Raw genomic sequence first — 24069 nt, 5'->3', positions numbered from 1 at the left:
AACTTTGTTTTTTTGCAAAAATGCAATTTAATGTTCTCTGTATCCTCACTGCAACTTAAGCTGGAAAGTGTTATCTAATGATGCCAAGAAATCATTTTTTTGTGTTAAATTTTAGATTAAGAGTTTTTCTTTCACATTACAACAAAAGCCATACGCTAAGCAGTTCGAGGATACTGGAGGGCATTTTATGCAGTTCACTTCTCAGCTATGGCAGAGCAAACTATCAATTCTATTTCAGGTCTTTTATGTGACAGTCATGGTGCTCGAAGCAACAGTGTTGCTGCTCGAGTGAGTGAGGAGGGAGTCGAGCCAGTGGATCTGCAGGAAGAGCAGGTGGGCGGCTGCAAGTCAAGGTGTCAGGCAAATCCAAGAAACAGAATTTCTATAGCTGCGATGTATTTGATGAGAAAGAAAAATAACAAAAAATAAAAATCAGGAAACAAAAGAAGATCTGAAAAGGTGACTGTTTTGAGGCCATCTTCATTTCACATGAAATGCCAGACACTGCTACAAGCAGCTCAAGGATACAATCCCTTCCTGGAAAAAGGATTTTGTGGCGAACCATTTCTGCCATAATGCAGCCCACAGCCCAAATATCCACTACATATGCGCAGCATCAAAGGAGGGAGAAGAGAATAACCCAAAACAATGAAATAAAATAAGAAAGAAAGATGCAACAAGTCAGCAGGAAAAAAAAAAGAATCAGGTCAGTGTTTCTGATGAGCATTAGTTTTTATGAGACCCTCTAATTGTTTTTTGAGAGGGGACTTGTACTACCTGCACCTGTGCTCTAGGGCAATATGTACACTTTAAATCAACAGAATTTTAAAAGTAACAAACAAACAGTGCAGCTCTCCAATTACATTTAGTGTTTTTGCTTCCACCTGACTCTCAGCATGTTATTAGCCAATGAATTCAGTCTTTATTTCCTTACTAGGACAGAACATTATAACAAAACTGTTGCACTCGTGGGCTTCTCTAGACATTTTATGTCCAGTATTACGGTAACCTAATGAGCTGTGCTGGCATTCACCTTACAGTGTCTGCAGCTCAGTGCTGATAATGTCAATGTCTCACACAATCACAGCAGAGAATCTCAGACTTCCCACAACAAGGCCATCTTCTTAAAAGGAAATGCTCATCTAACACAAACCACCGGCACCACAGCTGCACCCAATGCGTCTCCCTAGCTTTTACTGCACTGTTATAGATTTTTATCTATATACAGAACTGAGGTTTTAGTGGTGATAGGTTTTAATCACATATCGCAGTACATCTCTTATGCTTCGTTTCATCTCTGCTAGCTTTGGGCTGCACTAATTCACAGCACAGTCCTCCTAGTCCTCTACTAATCTTTCTGCTCAACTATATGATATTGGTGCTCTGGCATCTAATGGATCAATATGACATATTATACCATACGTCAACTTCTGTGCTTCAGACTGCCTTGCTCAAACTGTGATGTGTTTCAAGCAGGGGTGCACGGTGAAACTGCTGAAGCATGCATTAGTGCCTGTATTCATACTGAGGTTTACTTTTTGGCTTAGCTGAGCTGAGCTCAGGCAACCTGTTAATAAAACATCAAACACATGCTAAAACACTGCTGGGCACCACAGTCCTCAGACAGGAAGTTCCCCACAAAGCACCGATGCCACACATGCCAACTCCCCCCCCTGAGCGTAACCTTTACAGGAAAAGGGAGTGTGTGCCTGTGTGTGGGAGAGTGTGTTTGGGAAGTGATCCTGAAACATCTCAGGGGGTGAGGGCCATGCAGCAGGCCAGGCAGCAGCTCCTCATTAGCCGGTCGCTGTCAAGAAGCCGCTTCATCCACTTCCTGCACTTACCGTTGGCCTGGTAGCCCATTCCCAGGATGACTTCAGGGGCGCGGTAGTAACGCGTCACCACGTAGGGCGTCATGAGGAGACCAGTGGCGGCCGTCCGGGCCAAACCAAAGTCCAGAATCTTCAGTGTGCAGTCGGACTTTACCACGATGTTGCTGGGTTTCAGGTCCTGTTCAAACACAACACCACCGCAAAAGTTACAACCTGACATAGATTAAACATTTCACAAAAGACAACTAAAAGACTTGACTGAAAATCAAACTCGCTTTGCAAGGAGACTTTTTTTTGGTGCAGGGACAAATATTCCTAGAAATGTCTATATATGGGAAACACAGTCGCTGGTGTAATGGGGCTCAAATATCAGGGTTTGTTTTCCCTCAGAAGAGGCGATCATTCTCTCCTCTACTAAATGAAAAGCTGATACCCACCGAAAGGATGATGAATCACTGTAACCACAAAGTCTTTGTTTTGTTTGGTTACACCATTTCATCCTTGTTTATCTGTTCTCTTGAGTTCAGTGTGTTCATTTCCCTGTGTGCTCTTTTTTGGCAATGCTTCCTTACAAGAACTTAAAAAACAGCCCATCTGCTCAAGGGTGTCTCCTCTCTTCTGAAGCTAACCTGACAGAATCGAGAGGAACTATAAGCAATCCTGCGATAAAGACTCATTGCCTATGGCTACAACCTGGCCATATGCCAGGTGATTTATTGCAATAATTTCCCCCTTTCAATCTTATTTGCATGCAGGCTAATCTGATAACATCTTAATGAGCCTCGTCTGGTTTTGAGAAGAAAATAAACAGACTACACCTGAAGGGTACTCACTGGCAAACGCTAATTTCAGGAAATCTTTAATGCGCTACAGCTGAAAATCCTCCTGATAATAATTATCATCACTTGTTAATCATAAGAACATCAGACTGGAGGGCTAAACCACAGTCAGTCATACTGCCACCTCCATAGGTAGCTTCTGAGCAGCTGAAACAGACCAGAGAGCTCTGATCACTGAGACAATGCCCCCCAAAAAACGAGAGCACGATCTCTGGCGATCCGTGACTCACGTTGCATCTGTTCACCTGATGAAAGCTTCGCGTGCCAAGCTGTGCCAGTGTGAGCGAGGCTGGTTAGCTCCGCCTGCGGTTCAATTAGTTCTGGCTGGCAGAGCAAGAGGAGCTCTGCTAATCTACTGGAGCACATCTCTCTGAGGGTGATTGACAGGAGGCTGCCAGTCACTCTGTAAGTGTGTCCATATGAAAAACCTATTCATACAGCTGTTGATGCCTCAGGATGTGTACTGTCATTCTGTGTGTGATCTTTCAAGGTAACGACAAGTGTGCAGTGTGTGTCTCCACTGCAACCTGTAAATGTGTGATTGTGTTATCTGGTGCTTTCATGTTAGAAACGTCAGTAAATGTAAATGCAATGAGATCCAGTCAACTGCAGCTTTAAAAGAGCGCCTTGACATTTTAGCAGGCAAACTTATCCTGTGGACGGGCTGGAAGGTTCCACTTTTATGTCTGCACACTAAAGAAGCTGCAAGAACCCATAAAGCTTAGCCCACAAGCATGCCATCTATAGTGTATATCATGGCAGGAAGTTAAATTACATCACATTTTACTTAGAGATGATTTAAGCATTGGTTTGCACAACTGGTCAGCAAAAACGTACCACCGTCACTGCCTTCCTCCAACCACCCTACTGTGTTTTCACTACTACACTTCGATATCTTTCAGTAGTCTCATATTTTTCCTTTGATGTGAAACTTTAAATTCATAAAAACACAGACTTAACTCAGTGTAAGCTTCAGCTTGCAACTGCTCCCAGTCACATCTGTACAGCTGCATATATGGCCCCCCTGGTATGGCTTACCCTGTGTATGATCCCTGCGGCGTGCAGATGTTTGATTCCACATAACATCTGGTAGAGCAGGTACGACAGCCTCTCGTGGTCCAGCTCCATCTGAATCACCTGACAGAGGTTGGCATCCATCAGTTCCATTACTAGATACCTGCAAGGAAAGAGGTTCAAATAAGCACACAGGCAGAGACAAACAAACACAGGGGCTTTTTATGTTTGTTTCAGTGGGTGTATTACAGTGTATAGATGCAGCATGTGCACGTGCCTGACTCTGTATTACGTTTCCTACATGCCAATAGAATATGAAGCGACATTAAAGTGTGAGATTCTCTCACCCAATCAGCTTTATTTGCCTGGCATTTTGGAAGTGACAGTACGTTATCTCCTCCAAACAGTGATGATGTTATCACAGTTGTCAGCTGTTACATCATCAGTCACTACATGGAGTAAGAAACCGCTGACAGATTTTTTTTCCCGTTACAACAACAACAAAAAACAAAGCAACATCTTTGTGTGAGAACGATCATTTACAAAGCAGAACCTGTGCTTGCACACAGCTTATAAAATACTGAAACTGGCTACAATGCATTACCAATAGTATGGGTACACATATGTATGTGCCGGTATACATTCAAGTAAACAAACACCAAAGCAAATGCAGTGTTCATCCTCCAACTCTGCGATGGCCCCGCTACCCTCTGGCTACGATTTGTCCAGTTTCCTTTTTAGCTCCAATCAGGCAAACACAGCAGAGTAGACACACACACACACACACACACACACACACACACACACACACACACACTCTCTGGGCTTCAAAAGGATGGCATTAATCATGTTCGTTCCCATCATACTCTTGGTAACCATCACTTCCCCCACATCCCAGCATTCCCCTCTGATTTTACAGCTACTTACACGGACATCTTGTCGACTTCGAAACACATCCAGGGCAACTAAAGTGCATTCATACATGGCACATATACAGTGGGGCAAAAAAGTATTTAGTCAGCCACCGATTGTGCAAGTTCCCCCACCTAAAATGATGACAGAGGTCAGTAATTTGCACCAGAGGTACACTTCAACTGTGAGAGACAGAATGTGAAAAAAAAAATCCATGAATTCACATGGTAGGATTTGTAAAGAATTTATTCGTAAATCAGGGTGGAAAATAAGTATTTGGTCACCTCAAACATGGAAAATCTCTGGCTCTCACAGACCTGTAACGTCTTCTGTAAGAAGCTTTTCTGTCCCCCACTCGTTACCTGTATGAATGGCACCTGTTTGAACTCATCATCTGTATAAAAGACACCTGTCCACAGCCTCAAACAGTCAGACTCCAAACTCCGCCATGGCCAAGACCAAAGAGCTTTCGAAGGACACCAGGAAAAGTATTGTAGACCTGCACCAGACTGGGAAGAGTGAATCTACAATAGGCAAGCAGCTTGGTGTGAAAAAATCAACTGTGGGAGCAATCATCAGAAAATGGAAGACATACAAGACCACTGATAATCTCCCTCGATCTGGGGCTCCACGCAAGATCTCATCCCGTGGGGTCAAAATGATCATGAGAACGGTGAGCAAAGATCCCAGAACCACACGGGGGGACCTGGTGAATGACCTGCAGAGAGCTGGGACCAAAGTAACAAAGGTCACCATCAGTAACACACTACAACGGCAGGGAATCAAATCCCAGTGCCAGACGTGTTCCGCTGCTGAAGCCAGTGCATGTCCAGGCCCGTCTGAAGTTTGCCAGAGAGCACATGGATGATACAGCAGAGGATTGGGAGAATGTCATGTGGTCAGATGAAACCAAAGTAGAACTTTTTGGTATAAACTCAACTCGTCGTGTTTGGAGGACGAAGAATACTGAGTTGCATCCCAAGAACACCATACCTACTGTGAAGCATGGGGGTGGAAACATCATGCTATGGGGCTGTTTTTCTGCCAAGGGGACAGGACAACTGATCCGTGTTAAGGACAGAATGAATGGGGCCATGTATCGTGAGATTTTGAGCCAAAACCTCCTTCCATCAGTGAGAACTTTGAAGATGAAACGAGGCTGGGTCTTCCAACATGACACTGATCCAAAACACACCGCCCGGGCAACAAAGGAGTGGCTCCGTAAGAAGCATTTGAAAGTCCTGGAGTGGCCTAGCCAGTCTCCAGACCTCAACCCCATAGAAAATCTGTGGCGGGAGTTGAAAGTCCGTGTTGCTCGGCGACAGCCCCAAAACATCACTGTTCTCGAGAAGATCTGCATGGAGGAATGGGCCAAAATACCAGCTACTGTGTGTGCAAACCTGGTAAAGACCTATAGTAAACGTTTGACCTCTGTTATTGCCAACAAAGGTTATGTTACAAAGTATTGAGTTGTATTTTTGTTATTGACCAAATACTTATTTTCCACCCTGATTTACGAATAAATTCTTTACAAATCCTACCATGTGGATTCATGGATTTTTTTTTCACATTCTGTCTCTCACAGTTGAAGTGTACCTCTGGTGCAAATTACTGACCTCTGTCATCATTTTAGGTGGAGGAACTTGCACAATCGGTGGCTGACTAAATACTTTTTTGCCCCACTGTATATAGTATAGCTACAGCTCTTGACAGGTGAGTGTCAGGCTGGTGACAGATTGTGGCCAATCAGCCTGAAAACTGGTTCATTCCTGTCACCAGCTGATTCAGTCTGTGCTTTTCTAATATTCACCATGAAATGTGCACACCTGACATCCCACTGACTATAAAGCATCATTTCCCTGAAGTATTTAACGTGAGGCACAACAAGAGATCCGGCTAAGCCCCCAAAAAGATCATCTAAGCCCCCGGCGTTCTGTATCCTGTATTGATTTGAGCAGCTGCGATTTGACTCGCTGATACTCACACATCTTGGAATTCCTCCAGTGTCTTCTGTGGTGTGAATACATTTAACAGCCCAATAATCTGCAACAACAACAACAAAAAAAAAGTGTAATTGCTGGAGTTGTTTTGTATATTTGACAACATCTTCACATCCACGTCCCTGGACACGAAGGCCAACTCTTAATTTGAAAAGTTAAACGAGGAAGCGTTAGCATTATTTATGAATAACAGCAGGATAGTTTCCTCATTCACACCTCCGAGGCAGCAGCACCGAGAAGTTTGTGGTCATTCAAAACACTATTTTTTATGGTTCGTTTCCATGTGTGGCGCTCAGCAGGTTCTGCTTTAAAACAAACATATTGTCCAGTTCTTTTTGCTTCCCTGCTGACTCATACTTTACACAACTCTGAATATAGTGACTCTAAAGATCAATACTTAAATCATTGTAATGGACAGGAATGAGAATAGTATTTAAATGCATCCTGCTAACACTTTTCAAAGCTAATTGTCCCCTTTAATTTCTACTGTACATTCTCTGCTCCTGCTTAAATTATACTTCTATTCAATGCTCAGGTTTATCTACATGAAATGCACCTACACTATACAGTCAAAAGGTAAGGCTATCCTCTAACGTCTAAAGAATTAGACCAAAACATTCAAATCATGCAAAAGAAACAAAAATGCCATTAAATTCTGGCTCTTACATTCTTGTGGTTGACACATTTCATTAGCACCAGTTCCCTGTAGGCCCGTTTTGCATGAGTTTGATTCTGAAAGGGTCGGCTCAACTTCTTGATGGCAACGTTCCTCTCCAAGTTGTGGTCGTACGCCGAACTGGGGTGAAGGAGTACAGGAGAAATTCAGTCAGCAATAATGGATGTTAAAAATTGTTCTTTGTTTTTGTTGTTTTTCCCTGACGGCCAAAGGAATATGAAGATTTTGCCTTTTTCAGCTTTATTTATTAGGGACAGTAGAGACTGACAGGAAAGGAAGAGCAGAGGAAGAGAGAAATAGCGCCACTGAACTAAAGTGAGCCAAGTCTGTTGCTAATATTTTGCCCATAATATACACCTAAGGGGAGCTATACTGAATGTGGCAGTCTCTAAAAAGTTATCCCTTGTGTTGCACTTAAGTCCAAAAATCTGTAGTTCTGCAAACTGCCATAAAGCCCAATGACCCCTGGGTTAAATGACCAGCTTTACAATAGAAACAAACATGTTTACATCCCATTACCAAAAAATGATTTCCCCGGTCATGAAAGCCATACACGAACTACATTTTGATATAAATCATCAAATAAGGTTTCGATGTTGTGTATGTTTAAAGGTTACAGAAAGCTACAGCTTCACAGCCAGTAACAGAACCACTCGACCTGAAGTCTTGACCACGTTTGCGGCGCCTTTTGAAGCATTTTTATATAATCATTTGACAAATAGCATGCCTTGCTCGGTTTTAAATCTGACCAAATATACCATATGTGGTTTGAGAGAATTTTAGAAATCCATCTAATAGAACATATAACACGCTCCCCGAGGCCTTAGAAAGAGAGAGGGAGACCTATTTTTTACATTATTTAAACAACTAAGCTTGGTTTTTCTTCATTTCTGCAACCAAAATATTAAATCTTTACACCCGTACGGTTTCCTTTTAAATAAAAGAAACAAATTTAGTTGGTAATAACGGATAAACTGAGGATCGGAAATTTCTATGCAGAATGAGTCAGCAAACTTTGTCTATTGAGCAATACATTCGGACAGCCCATAATGCCTCCTCCTACTTTAAACTTAGGTTGGTTACTCTATCTGTTAAAAACAAAACAAAAACAACATCGCTGCCAATGAGCTTAGGTTTATAATTGGCTGGATAAAGCACCACGTAGACCCAAATTCTTTTCTTGTCAATGCCGGCCATAAGTGATGTTTCATATACAGAGATGTACATTAGTAATGCCAAGTATGCTTTACACTGTCAGAGGAACTTTAGTTATAACTGTAGAAAATGCGCGAACATGTTTAGTCCTGCTGTGCTGCTCTGTTTTATGCCGCTAAAATGTCAGCAAATGCTCTTAAATGTCACGTTAAAGAGCTCCACTGTGCAGCTGTCATAGAAATAAAATGAATAGTCAAACAAGTGTACAAACAAACACATTTACAATTGTTTTATGTAGCATCCCTCTGTAGGATTTTCTAGTAATATTTTTATAATCTTCATATGAGCGGATTCTCTTGTAGGTGGAACTCAACTGTGTCATTTTGTGAGGACTAGAGTCAGATGGTGCAGAAATGTGAGTGTGCAGAATGCCTGAAGCAGAACGTGCACGTTAAAAAGGGCTCTGTGTTGTAATTGCTTTGTAGTCCACCCCTCATGTGAGTGGGTCTGTATGCCTGAATTGATGATATTAGGAATATCCCCTCTCCCTGACATAACAGACAAGAAACTGAGCATTTAGAGCAGTGTCAAGCCTGAGCTTTTGGTTCTTAGGGATTACTTGTACATACCTGAATTTATTACTTTAAACAAAACTTTGATCACGTGTGTACGACCTCACGGCGTCGTAACATTACAGATGGGACAGAAAATAAAGAAACGTTTAACAGGCCCACTATTAATCCTTTTCCAGCACTAAGCACTGCAGTTGTTGAGATTTTGTAGCCAGCAAGTTCTTACATGACAAGCTAAAGTCTTAGCTGACACTCTTAACTGTGTTGTGCATCAGTTTTCTGGTATTCCTACCTGGTATGAGGAAGAGAGAAGGTTAATGACAGCAAGTTGAAATGGATTCATTCTGACAGCTCATGTGATTTTGATGGGCCAATCAATCAACCACTTGATGCATAAGCAAAAAAAAAAATATATATATTCATGGCTCATTGCAAATATGAAAGAATACCAAAAAAAAAAAAAAAAACCCCTAGAAAATTTTAGAAACCAATTGTGGTGTGGATCAGTTCACTCCAACACCTAACCCTCTCACATCAACAAAACTTCACAGGAAAGATAACACCACACGGTGCTGTCAACAAATAGAATATTACGCATCAATTTTCTGTGTTGTATGCAACTTATGCTGCTCTTTTTACATCTGTTCTTATCAACTTTCGTCAACGGCAGCCGGCAAAGTCCAAGGTGTGCTTTTCAAGCTTTCATCAAATGTTAGACAGGTTTTGGTGGTGAAGTTAAATCTAACTTTTCGCTGAGTAAAGAAGTGACCAATCTGCAAGTGAAGGTTGTCATCTGGGTCAGCAGAAAGTAAACATACTCACCAAACAATTCCCTGTGCGCCGGATCCAATGGGTCTTAGGTTCTGGTAGCGCTTTAAAACTGTAAAAGTTGAATCGCCCACATCTATACTGTAGTACTCCCTTTCACGCTTGTTTCGGTTCATGGTGAAGTCTTGGACACAATCGGTGACTGGGCATCCAAATGGAGCTCGCCTCTCAAGACCTGCAAAGTATTAACAGGAGATCAGACTATAGAGATTTCTAGAACACGTTTCAATCAAGAAACACTATAGCTGTGTGTTACAGCACACCCTCTTTATGTTTAAAGCCCAGTGTAAAATCAGTGAGCCATAAACAGTTGTCCCCAGGCAAAGTATACGAACAGGTCCTACCAGCATCCAAGTTGCCGTTTGTTATCTCTGCCAATAACTATTTTTCCACCGTCCTTTTTCTTTTTTGGCATATTTACAATTTGTGCATAAAAATGTGAATGACAAAGCAGAAAAGTGTTGAAAATGCATCTCCGTGTGTCTGTAAATGCTACAATTGACAGACTAAGCAGATAAATCATCGAGTAAATGATACACACTGTACTGTGCTGAGACTGGAGGAACAAATCTATCAGATCTGAGCAAAGACCACCCTCACTGACTCATTACATCAAACAAAACAGAAAAGCTACATTTTCAACAGTGTTTTTCTCAAGGCTTTCCTGTTCAGGAAATGCAAGTAAACAAGTTCTAAAAACTGGAGTTACTTCAGTCACCATGTGGGACTAGTTCCAAAAGTCCATACCCACAGATCAACTGCACAGCACATAAACAAATAGATTTGGCTTTAAAGGCACAGTGACAGTCTGCTCTTAAGTTTCTCTGGTGCTCAAAATTACACAGGTTACTAACCAAGCTAGGTAGCAGGAACATATATTAGTTGATCACTCCTCTGTGGTACCCTTTCTTCCAGTTGACAGTCACATAATCCTCTTTTTCAGTAGTACCTACTCGGATCGACTCGGCACGGTTCGCCACGGTTTTCAGTATTTTCCCATAAGGTCATAGTACCTGGTACCAGGTACTTTTTTAGTACCTGCTCGACCGGGATGACAAGCGATCCGTGCAGGTACTAAAATGTGACGTCGCCACACCGCAGTAGCATCACTGAATGAGTCATGAGAGCGTCTCGTTCACAAAAATTGAAGCCACCGAACCCCCCCCCCCAAAAAGAAACAAAACAAAATGGCTGTGTTCCCCGGGTCTCACAAAAAGCCACATGTCCACCTTTGTTGTAGCGTTCATGTTGCAAATTAATTACATTGCTGGATGCCCAGACGTGTTGCTATGATGACAAGCACGCACACTGGGTTGTGAACCAGTCGATCCGAGTCCGAGTAAGTATTAATGGGAAAAGGGGTTATACTGTTTTGAAAGAAATAAAAAACAAAAACGAAAGTTCAAAACTAATGAGTGATGTGACAGTGGCTAGGTCCATCTTTTATCTACAGGTTATAGTTTTCTTATAGAAAAGAAAACTGCACCGAATTTAAAACGGATATTTGAAGAATTTCTGTTGAAGCACTCAGGAAAGTATTTCCATACACTATCCCACAATATAGGCCGTCTGACACAGTTTATTATCTCACAATGGCTACTAGTTAATTCAATCAAACAAGCCAGGAGGAAGCAGTTATCTTATCGGTTACATTTAATCAAATGTTCACAGTGTTAGCATTATGTATGACCCTGTCATAATGAATATTTAGGATCATTATCTGTACCAAACAAAATCAGATTTATTTCTTGAAAATAATTGACTTGTAGTGATCAGGTCTACGGCAGCGCAAAACATAATGGTACAAATCCTGTCTTGCTTTCTTCCGCTTCTTCCCCCCCATTCAAACCCGGAAGAACTCATTAATCTCAGAAAAATCAAACCAGCCGTGTCTTGAATCCTAAAGGAAGCTTCATCAACTGTAATGACAACTAAGCCTCTGCAATCCAACTTATAGCCCAGAGGACCTGCGCACACATATATAAATTCCAAAGGTCAGGGCGACGGGAGCAGTGATCAAGGCACAGAGGAAGAAGGAAGCCGGGTTTCGTGCAGGAGATGAAGATGACAAATCATTAGTGGAATTTGGAGCATTGTGCTGAGGAGGTTGGCTGTGTAGTGATAGCTGTACGTTCCACGGGTCATTCCCTGAACTGGATTTCTCCAGCTACTGCAGGCAGACCACACCCCACCCTCTTCCTTTTTAGTATCAGTCAGCCCACCAACCTCCTCTACTCTGTTTGATACACAGAAATTAAGAACTTATTATCTAGGATAGCTTTCAAAGAAATATGTCTATTAACAAAATCATATTAAACAAAGCACTCTGTTGGTAAGAGTAGTACAACAACAAATACTGTTTTGGTATGGAAGATATTATTTGGGAAAAAACCCCTTTATAACAGCAGTGGAGTCATCTTAAATTCTGTGATTACTTACTAAGATTAATCTAGAAAGCAAGTGACCGATACCAGTGCCAGCTTTTAAACCTGGGGGTAGTGTGCCTGTGTTGCTCTATCCTTTCACTGCTGAAGCATTAGTTAGTGGTGGGGTCTCTCTCTTGGAATTGAATCATTCTGTTCCAGTCAATTTGAAAAATGGCAGCAGAGGCATAAGTAGCAGAAACAGCAGATGTGGTATGGCTGTGATGACTCAATATGTAGTATATCTAAGAAGGTGTGTATGAGGATTAGAGATGGACCGATCCGATATTACGTATTGGTATCGGTCCGATACTGACCTAAATTACTGGATCGGATATCGGAGAAAAATAAAAAATGTAATCCGATCCATTAAATATCACGAAAGCACCTCACAAAACTTGCAACACGCCGTAACTCACCTCAGAATGTTAGCACGTCGGAGCAGTATGCATCACGTGATAGAGCGGCTGTGGCATGCGGGACCTGTCAGTGGTCTGGATAGCATTTGGAGCTTCGCTAGCAACCCGGCATTTCATCTCCGACAAAGTTATCCCCGAGAGAAGTAAAGCAAGTGTGTAAGTCCATCTCTGAATGTAAAGCATTCCTGCGTTAAGCTTAACAAGCGACTGCCTCTTCTTGCTGCTACTTCAATCATGAAACTGCTTAATGATCAGCTGATCGGCTTTTCTGTCGCGAGTCCGTGTCTCTAGTTTGCTTTTGGCCCACTTTGCACCAGAAAGAGGAAACCAGCGGCTGAACAACAGCAGCACGTTTAAGCTTGATCAGCTGTTGTTAGAATGTATTTAATATTACTTTCTACTCGAGGATCTTTTTCTACGTAGCTGACGGCTGGTAACTGTGCAGGGGCGGATCTAGCAAAGTTTAGCCAGGGGGGCCGACAGGGCATTAACAGGGAAAAGGGGGCACAAAGACATACTTTTCTTTCTTATTCTCATTTAAAATGTCTAGCTTTTAATAAATAATTATCTGACACCCAAAGTTTTAATTTGATGCAAAATGAATAGAAGTCAATTACTGTATATAGTGACTATTAAGTTATATATATATATATATATATATATATATATATATATATATATATATATATATATATATATATATATATCCACCCTAGTAAGCTATAGTACTTTTTCCTTTGGGAAGGTACCATCTGTGCAGTCTGCAATTTTGTTGAAGAAAGATGTTGAATCTATTTAATATTTCTTGAAAAATAATTGATTTCTGTGCATTTTCTTTCACACTGCATCAAATTAAGGTTGATTACGTCGATTAAGCACCATGAGGTGGAGCGTGAGGGGTGGTTCCCTATTTTTTATTTATTTATTTTTGTTGTTGCTGGGAGTTGGAACCCTATTAGTTAGGTTGCTTAATATTTACGCTAAGTACTCTTTAAAATACCAGAATAGGGAGGATGGTGTAGGTTTAAGTTTATTAGATTGATCAGTATTGCTGAACTATGAAAAAAATTTTTTGCATACAGGTATAACAGAATAGCTTTAGTGTAGTTGTTGTTTTAAACTTGAGTATGAACTTATACAAAATGCAGCAAGATATTTAAAAAACAGTTTTGTTGATTAAAAAACACTATATCGGATTCATATCGGTATCGGCAGATATCCAAATTTATGATATCGGTATCGGACATAAAAAAGTGGTATCGTGCCATCTCTAATGAGGATACAGCACAGTGTAGGATTTCAGAAGGGTCAAGTACCTATGGCACATTTAATGCATAAGTATAAAACCCAGAACACACTTTCAGTCAAACAAACAGTGATTACTGCTGCTGCCCCTCCACGTGACCAACACAGGTGCATTTCAAAGAACAGAAGAAAACACAGCCAACAGCTGAGGGCTAGAACATTCAGCTTTATCTCATTTTCTTCACTTTTGCTTCAACGCTGCTTTGAAGGACTGAAGTCAAGAACACCTCAGTTAAACCTGAGTCACATCTGAGACGCAGTGCAGAAAGGAACTGAGTCACTGCGCTTGCCCAACAGTGACGGCTGTGAAAGCACCCAATACGTACTGAGACTGGATCTGTTAGACCACATTCTGAAGTGGTCTACGTCACACGGGGTCACATTCTTTTTGTTGCGTTTCTTCAAACGCGGCGGTAGTCACGTCAAATAATGTGCCTCCTGCCACATTTTTAAAAATACACTATTTGTTTTGCATATAGCTGTTGGCTCTAATTCCAAGTATCAAAAATGAGATGCGCGTCTGTTTGAAGACGTATCTTTTGAGTTTTAATTAAAACTAACAAACCCGAATTACAAGAAAACAACAGATTCATTCAGAAATGGATGTTTATACTGGCTCACATGCCACCCTGCTGTAAACACAGCTCTGCCTGCGCTGCTTGTGTTTTGTCTTTTCTGCTTCTCCTCATCTGTGCCCTCTCCTCTCCTGCTGCATTATTCTCTTTGACTCTGATCAGAACATCTCTCTTCCCCGTTGCAGAACCATGTCAAAATTCGGCATCTAAGCCGGACAGCGAAGAGGTACAGGGATGAATACAGAGCACAACTTACAAACAACCCTGAACACAAGCAAGAAGTGTGCTGCTGGATGTTGAACAAAAAGACACACAGTGTATACAACAAAGGGTACACAACAAAACAGCAGGAGAAACAATAATAAATGTGCTAGCTGCTAAATTCAATAACAGTCTTCATGCATTTTTAATCAGAGTTTACCTACACAGGCTCTCTGGATTGGCATTTCAGCTGAAGGAAAATGCAACATTTTGCTGTGTTAATGTGACGTAATAGTATCCAACTGTGCACTCAATGTCCCTCATACATTAAACCTGCAGCCATCCTTCCCTTAAACTCCAACCAGCTCTTCTACGATGCTTCAACCGACACTAGTCTGAGCCTTACAGCCCTTATGGTGCCTTTCCAATGTGCAAGCTGATTCCACAGGCGCTAATGCAGCCCATACCATCAGTGATGCAGGCGTTTGAACTGAGTGCAGATAAGAAGCCCAATGGTCCCTGTCTTTTTCAGTCCACAGACTAAACCAAATTAAACCAAACGCACCTTTTAACTCGTGTGTCTTTGAACCACACAGTCAGATTGTTTTGGTTATTCTTGTGTTTAGGATCTCTCTCTTTGCACTGGTCTCTTTGGCTCAACTACATGCTGGATTGGGTTCATAACCCTCTTTGGCTCTCGGAAGAGGTGGACACATCTTTCTCCCTCTCCCTCCCTTATCTTCCCTGCTGCTGCTTCTATGTGTTTGTCTAGTCTCGTCTAACTCTAACCCTCAAAGAGTTTCCCAGTCTTGTTCTCTAAAACCTAAAGAATTATGGATTTGATCAACTGCTCCTGTAATGGAATTGACACCCTGCTAGGCTTGGGAGAGCCCGATTGTCCTGCGGAGACATTTGCTGCCGGATACTCGATGGTCGGTTGCGTCGTGTGTCTGGCGACACTCTCGATGGAGGACAATGAACGACATCTACCAATTTGGAACCACGATAACAGAGTTCGGGCTGATTGGAGCTGGCTTATCGAAGAACAAGAAGCGGCTACAGCTGTTCAAAATCCCATAAGTCTGGCAGACATGATAGACGATAGCAGGGCTTTGAGTACTCAGACTGTGTTTTGAACGCAATATGGATAAAATCTTGGAGAAGAACAACGGGAATTGAGATAATTGGTGACCAGTGATGGACATTAGACCAACTGTAAAAATTGGATGCAGTTGTTCGCACTAAACCCAAACATTCATCATCTTCACTCATGCGGCCCCCCTGGCGCCAGCTGAAGTCCTGCCAAGGTTGAAGCCGACTGGAACAACAAATTCTTCCCATGATAACAGGATTGTTGTCAGAACTCTTTGTCCCTCCTTCAAGGCCACCTGGGTCCACTGGAGACTGTTGACCTTCGCTTAACCGGGCGTGGTGACACTTTCTCTCAGCTGAACACGGGATACACACATGCACACACACGAAACATGTACACTGATACTGACACGCCCTCACTATCACCCTCCCTCCCCCGAATCCAACGCCTCCTGCTTACCTCCCATCCAATGTGGACAACGGATCAGCTGGAGGCGCAATCGAAGATTGCAGCGGTCCCAGATCAGCTGTACACACTGGAATACTCTCCTATGTTGCTTGTCTGTGTTTTATTGTGTTATGGTGTGTTGATTAGAGATGGGTATCGAAACCTGGTTCTTGTTGAGAACCGGCTCCCACTGTTTCACTGACGTCATTCAGTTCCAGTCGCCCTGAATGACGTCACCACGTTGCGGAGCGTCATTTACCTGGCAGGAAACACGGCGCCTAAGCGGCTCAAACGCTCAAAAGTTTGATTACACTTTACGAGAACGGATGACAACAGGGCAACTTGCAATACTTGCAAAGTAGATATTTCATTTAAGGGAGGAAACACTACGAATATGCAAAAGCATTTGCTCACAAAACACGCGATGACCTTAAATGAATGTCGTGTTTTTAATTCCGCTCCGGACTCGTGAATCTCAACCCAGCAGCAGCAGTAACGTTTGCACGTCCTCTCCCGTTAATGCGGCGGATAAATAATCAACTAACAGTGCATATTATGTTAGCGCGATCTGTCTTATTACAAAACCTGCCATTGCTGTGCATTTAGGTGACCATGATGAGAGAGACAGACAGAGTCTGGCTCAGATGCTGGCAGTTCTGGCTGCAGTCTACCGGTAGCGTCTCCTTTCAGGCCAGGATAGACGAATGTCACCGAGCAGTGACTAAGTTTGTGGTAAAAGGCTTGCACCCATTTGCCACAACAGATGCCCCGATTTTCAGTAAGTGAATGTGTTTAATAGTAGGCAGGGACATTACTGGATATTCTTGTGTAATTGCTACAGAAGAATATTTATTTTTTTATTTTACATTTACAATTTTTTTTCCTGGGGACCCTGTGACACCCCATTGAAGAGCCGTAGGCTGTGGATCTCTTAAGATGTCACTGTTGGGTTTGTAAGGCCATGTTACTCATAAATTTCTATCTTGTTCAAAGAGAAGATATAAAACAAAAGTTCTAAGCTAATCGACCTTAGTGTTCTCCTTTTTTTTTTTTTTTTAAAAGAACCGATAAGAGAATCGTTAAAGAATCGAATCGTTAAACAGAATCAAAAATGGAATCGGAATCATGAAAATCTTATCAATACCCATCCCTAGTGTTGATATCTGTGCATTCCTGTATTATCCTTTTGTGTAACACATTTCGATGTTTTTTTTCCCCCTTGCTACCTGGCCTGACCTGTCTCCCCAATGTGATGTTTGTGTATTGTATGTACGGTTGGCAAGGTCTGTCATCTCGGTTGTGAGCAACTGCAACTGACAAATAAAGGCTACCTCATCATCATCATCATCATAATGCTCAGGTCAGGTCTCACTGTGTAAAGCCCCACTAGTTTGTTTTAATAATTTAAATTATCCAGTTCAGCTAGATGGACCTATGAAGATATTTAATTTTTCTCACTTTGCATGCTGCCGACTACCAAGGCGACAGTAAAACTGCCAGCTGACCAGCTTTTGTTGAATCAAAGGAAAAGAAATTGTCATCAGTATGTTTCTTCAAAGCAGCTCTTAAATGAAGTTAAGTATGAAACAGCAATGGTTTTAAGGATTCAGTTTTCAATCATTTAATTAGACTACTATAGCAACTATGCAAGAATTTACTAGAACAATTATGTCTAGCGTAACTTTGACAGCGAATACTCTGAGGCCTCCACGTCACTTTCATATTCAGTTCCCCGTTCAATCCAAATGAGCTCAGCTTCTTTCATGTACAACATTTAGCCGCATCCACCACAAAGCAAAAATGTCAGCTTTATTTGCCAGAGGTATCCTTCTGCGCACAGACCAGAAATACCATGCAAAACACTCCTGGACACGCTTTTCAGAAAAAGTCATTTAGCATATCAAATATAGGCCACACAGGAGGGAGAGGGCGTATTCAAGCTCTGTTTTACTTAGTATGTGTAGCTCTATCCCAGCGCTGCAAAGAGTATGTCTAAACAAATGGTACATGATCATTTCTCCTATGTGAAGGAAGAGCAGTGCAAAGGTTTTCAGGATCCCTGTGAGACAGGTAAATCCCCAGCTTCCTTTTAAGATGGAACTCAGCAATCTGATGGAGTGTATCAAGCTATCAGCCCCATCAACCTCAGTTGTTAGAAAGCAGCGAATCGTGCATGTGTGGAAGCCTGCATGAAAATAAAATAATCTATGTAAAGGAATTGTGGAGCTGCAAATCAAGTCAACCTACACAGGTAGGTTTGAACCACTTGAATAAGAAATTATAATCACAACAGCACAAACCTAGACGACCACAAAGGTAAGACGGGCCAAGATCTACATATAACTGAATGGGGGGAAAAAAAGCAGCAATCATTTCTGTCTCAACATGAATCAGGAAATATTTAACTGTGCAAGAAGCTGTTAAACTAGCTTATTAATTATTTAGTCTGTACAGGTAAGATTCTGCAGTTTTCCAGATGAAAACCAAGCAGGACTCCGAGTGTAAGCTGCTCTCACCACAGCCAGGCTGGCTTTTGAACGCTCTGCCAGGCCCAAGCATCAGGGATGTTTTCTTAAGACACCAGCTCCAACCATTTAATTAGCTAATGTATGTTATTATCCTGCTCTTAATGATAAATGTTTTTACACATGTGAAAACATACTGAAGCAGCTCAGTAGAACTAAGGTTTAAGACATCTCTTAAAGAAAAATTGCCATAGCAGTGGCGCAGGTTTTTTGACAACTGGCTCAGTTATCAATTAGGATTCGTTTGTACATGCTAATCTGAAAATAAATGACAATACTACAGCACTACAGTATTTTTAAACCCATCAACCCGCTTTTATAAACACATGTGGCACATGAAAGTTGCAGCTGTATCAGAATTCAAATTAAGCACATGTGGCACAGCTACTGCCATCCACTGACACACTGGTGGTGGGCAAATAAGGTCTCTGACAGCCAGACAGAACTAAACAGATAACTGTGTCAAAAAGTAGCAGATATGGCTTCTGAACTGCCGCTCCTGTCCAGATATTCTCCCACACAGCTGTCCATCACGCTGTCACTGCTGGGAGCTGATCCTTCTTTTCCCATCTTGTCTACCTTTGTTCCGTTTCACCCAGAAAAGAAAAACCATAAACGCGAAATTCTTGCAAATATCAAACAGTTCCAAGTTATCTGGGTGACCACAGTCGATTCCACCAGCAGTATCGCTTTTTATCTTCAAAGCGCTCGCACTCAGCCAAAGTAGCTGCTGCTGATAAGAGCTCACAAGGCCTTATTCAGTGCCAAATTCTGGTACCAATGAAGGCCCTGAATGACACTTCTCTCATGGCCATCTGCAGACACAAACCACGGGGGGTTTATTGTTAAACTTCCTGTAATCTTGGCCTAGATTTCAAGCTGTCTGACAAACTGCTGATCAAGTAATTGACAATACTCTGAATAAGAAAAACCTAAATTTTAAAAAAAGAAAAACAACAACAACAAAAAACCCCAGGCAGTTAATTTGTGTGAGTATCACATGCCTCATGGTAGCAGACAGGAAACACACCACAAGAAAAGCTTAACCAATCTATAAAGCAGAGGGGCACATGCTATAATACCAGTAAATAGACCCATCCCCTAGGCTCCAGACTGGGGATCTGCTCATTCAGCTTTTTCCAGTGCTGATAGGATACCAATACCTTGGCTTTAGGTATCTGCCAGTATCAAATAATAATCTGATACCAGAGTTAATGAGCTGTAATCTTCACTCTGAGGATGACACTGGGAATTATTCTTTTAATGTGTGAGACAACATAAGGCTTGACTTTAAAATAAATAAATTTAAAAAAAAATGGGTTAGAACAACAAAGGGACCCAAAGCATCCGATGCCACCTCCGCGACGTTTAGAAGAACAACATGCGCCGAAAAGGAGGCAGTGGAAAGCAGAAAGCAGTCTCAGGTGTGATTCCATTTTCAAAATAGTGCTTTCTGCATTATTTGTAGCTCAAAATTCAATACAAGGCAATACATCTAATCTGAGGAAACGCCTGGTCAAACACAAAATATTCCTACAAACTGAAGAGTGCACTGTTTGACAGCCTGAAAGCCTATTTCAATTAGGACCTGCAGGTAGCATCATCATTGTTGTCGCCAACATATAAGAAGTTCAGCTCATGGATGATGATGAAAATTTTAGAATGGTGACAATCTACAGGTACCGAACCAGGCAGCTGGATAAGCTGCTGACAGACTGGATTTTCCCCCCACCCTGTCGGCTAGTTTAGCATTTTTAAACTGGCTCCGCTTAAGTGTCTTATCAGCATGCTGTTTACAGTAAATAAATGCATTATATGAGACTGCACGTCCACAACCCAAGTATGTATACATAACTGATAACAGTCTAACATTACTATTTAATACTGTAGTAGCAAACACTGTGACAGCGATGTCAAATCACAGACGACGTCTGAAAACAACAAAGACGACCGGAGCAGTGTGTAAAATGTTGCAGATAACGAAGAGGACGTGTCACAATTCATAATATACAAAAAAATGATTGTTTCCGTTTCCTGCTCAGAAATTCTGGGCCCTTCTTTTAAGAAGCTTAATTTATTTAGGTTAATGTATATGATATTAGGGCCTCTGGAGGCAAAAACAAAGCAATATGGACCAACCTTTTGTGTCCATAATCTAAAAGTGCAGAGAGGCACAACCGTCTCTGCTCTCAGCTGTGACTGTTTGAACTGTGACGTGCTGGGTTAATTGTTGTATTTGTGTTAGGGCTGGTCCCAGCAGAAGAATTAAAGCAGGACGAGCACTGCATCGCTACCGTGATGACTGGTTTTATGTCAAACAATGACTCCACTCTCCAAAAAAATGATGCTACACACTTGTGTCTACTAATAAAATGGCCTGCTGATGGGTGTCTAGATACAAACAGTTGTCACAAAAAGACAACACAAATCAGCTGAAACCATGGTAAAATTCACAAGTTAAGAGGCTTATAATCCCTCGGACATTTCAGTATCAAGATGTCAGAGTGGGCTCGATGTGGATTCATAATCCTGGCTCTGCAGGCTACCTTTTGCTTTTGGTGCAGGAATCAGATTTCTTGGATCTTTTGGCCTGACCATCCCTGTCCTCTTGGCAGGTTGTTCCCAAAAGCCCCGCTAGCAATGTGCAGTGCACTGTGAGAGCTGCATCGCCCAAATATGACGACAGAAGCACTTCAGTGTAACCAAGATGCACATATTGAGTGCACAAGCTGCAACCTGGGGTGATTTCTGCCTAACCCAACTTTGGCCATATAATAAAATTCTTAATACAGCTAATAATCTCGTGTGTTAGATAAGAAACACACAATCCTCTGATCTCATCCCTGTTTATAATAAAGACAGGAGCTAAGAAATGCTCTCACACTGATGCAACTGGCAAAAAAAGGAGTACATTTGTCAATCTGCAGGTTAAATCATCACATTAAAAACACACACAAGCACAAAGACTGCAGTCTGAGCCTGATACTTTTATACCTCTGTGATGTTACAAGCTGTACAGCTATGCTGCCAAACACAAAACATAAAAAAGCAGAAAACCGGTGCTGAATAAAAACAGGGTGTATTCAAAGGCGTTAATAAGTGATTTCTGTTTACACTGGGGATGTAGGTGAGCACAAGCTGGAGGTCATAGCGGTTTCCTTGAGGATTTCACGAGTGGCAAACACCACCCGGTTCACGCTTGGCGGTGTAAGCTGTGCTAATGACATGGATAGGTATACTTCCCAGTGTAGCCGCTCACTCTGGTTGCCTTGTACCATTTAGGCCAGACCTGTCCTGCCTGCTGTGGTGCTGGTCACCCTATACGTTATGGTGACACCTATTTAGAGTAACGTGTGTGACCCACATTTGTCCGTTCCCCTCCCAGCAGTTGACAATAACACGTCAAACATGTCTCAGTGGGAGGAAAAAAATCCATATGTCGAGCTCACCCCTCTCTGGTTAATTCCAACAGTGTCGACCCCGCAGTCGCCACTCGCTGCCTGCTGCCGGAGACACAAGCTGGACGGTGTTTAGGAGGAAAACAGCGCTTTAATCCCTTTCTTCACTCCGGTTACACTCCCGTTTCGTCACACTAGCAGGCTGGGAACACCGCAAGATACATGTGTAGCTTCTACGCAACCTAGTCTCAGTGCTTCCGCGACCCAGGCAGTTTCTGCCATTTCATACCAACGTCGTCGAAACCTTCCGATGTTTCCTCGGCTGCACAATGAGAACCAGGGGGCGTTCAAAACCGCCTGCGCGTTCCCGGCGGCTACGTCTGCAAAGCGGAAGCGACGGTTTTGCAACGTTTTGGAATGATGTCGCGTTCAATGGGAATGGGTGGATGTTAACTCCTTGCTAAAGGGTTATTTAAAAACCTGAAAGGTATAACTACTCATCTTCTACTGAAAACGTTATACAAAAGTGACGAGTAACATTTAAAATAGCGCTAACAAAGTATTATCAGTTTTATAGCTGTTTTCTACACCTAGCTATCAAGCAAATGTAAGACAGGTTCACATAAAAAATAACTATTCCAGTTAAACTTATACATGTTAAAGCGCCAAATGAAAATAATTTTGTCCTGAATGACAATTTAAAGGTATTTATAGACTACTTTTATGAGGTGTAGCCTTTGCTTTACTTTTCTAGATAAAAACCTTTCATTAAAAGTACAAAAGTTGGTCCATAGCATCATACTTTGTAACATTTTGACTTATCAAGGCCTCAAAATCAACATATATCCCATACATATAATTAAATTATGTATAAGTAAAATACATATGACATTTTATTCAGCACCCTACACAGATTTGGTGTTGGAGAGGCAGTCTCCCATTGAGTGAGAGAATGGTACACAGACGGGCTCACACCACAAAGATTCACACAACAGCTCACTATCTCCATCTTTCTTTGCCATTTTCACTGACCTGCTCACTGCAGCAGCGCTAATCAGTGATGCCCAATTGTCAGATCAACACCTCGAAATAAGAAATCACACAGTGGACTTCAATATTTCATCGCTATTTCATAGCTTATGAACTGCAATATTTATCATTCCAGCCCCACATTTTCTAATATATAATTATACACAGCTTTACACATCAATTACCTTCTTTTATTTAGCTGTTTATCCATTTTTTATTATAGTAAGTTTATTAAATCAATTTCCATTCCTTGTCCTGTCAGTACCTTGTCTCCACACTTCATCCTGTTGTCTATATAGAAAAAAAAAGCTTACTCTGGCAGAGAATGGGGGAAATGCAGACGTCTCTACGAAGTGCTCTTTCATATGTTAGGGTAATAAAAGAAGTAATTAAGCAGACAAAAAAATATATAAAACTGCCTCCCCAAAATGGCACAGTTTTCTCAAGGAATATTTAACTTTTGAGCCTGTCTAATTACAGGACTTTATAGTACTGAGGTATCCGAGGTTGTAACCTACATGATTTACAACCGAGTTGTTATTTTGCAAGTTTTTAAACGCAAAGCTGACTACTAATGATGTAGATTGTCAGCATACTTTAAACAAAAGAACCTGGGCCCAATGAAACATAATGCTTGCCTGTCCACAGATGCATAAATCCAAGTTTCAGAAAATCACTTTTAGAGAAGTCACATGAAGCTGTCAGTAGCTGCATGAACACACTGTGTTTATTCCTGCTTTAACCTAATGTGTCACTAGTAGTTGAAGCATCAGATTAACACAGTGCTGCCTACAATGGATTGGTGCTTTGCTGCCCCATCTGTTGT

At 41.7% G+C, this 24069-nt stretch overlaps 1 protein-coding gene across 4 annotated transcripts in view; it reads right to left on the bottom strand.

The window, feature by feature from the left end:
• The window catches only part of mapk8b (mitogen-activated protein kinase 8b), a 36569-nt gene extending 14012 nt beyond the window's left edge, over positions 1 to 22557 (bottom strand). For 2 of the 4 annotated variants that reach the window (XM_085283924.1, XM_085283927.1), the window contains exons 1-6: positions 22266 to 22557; positions 9823 to 10003; positions 7264 to 7393; positions 6582 to 6640; positions 3710 to 3848; positions 1845 to 2010 (exon numbers count right to left, since the gene is read on the bottom strand). In XM_085283924.1, the coding sequence (XP_085140050.1) occupies positions 1845 to 2010; positions 3710 to 3848; positions 6582 to 6640; positions 7264 to 7393; positions 9823 to 9944 (616 nt within the window). In that variant the 5' untranslated portion in view covers positions 9945 to 10003; positions 22266 to 22557. Of the gene's footprint in view, positions 1 to 489; positions 601 to 1844; positions 2011 to 3709; positions 3849 to 6581; positions 6641 to 7263; positions 7394 to 9822; positions 10004 to 22265 lie in introns of those variants that run through there. The other 2 variants (XM_085283926.1, XM_085283928.1) reach the window with 2 other exon arrangements.
• Positions 22558 to 24069: the final 1512 nt, after the last annotated feature.

This window comes from Mchenga conophoros, linkage group LG8, assembly GCF_057382185.1.
Source record: "Mchenga conophoros isolate Kocher_MC1m ecotype Shallow Benthic linkage group LG8, M_conophoros_male_GT1.1, whole genome shotgun sequence".
Classification (NCBI taxonomy): domain Eukaryota; kingdom Metazoa; phylum Chordata; class Actinopteri; order Cichliformes; family Cichlidae; genus Mchenga; species Mchenga conophoros.
This window is presented reverse-complemented; position numbering and strand designations above follow the sequence as displayed.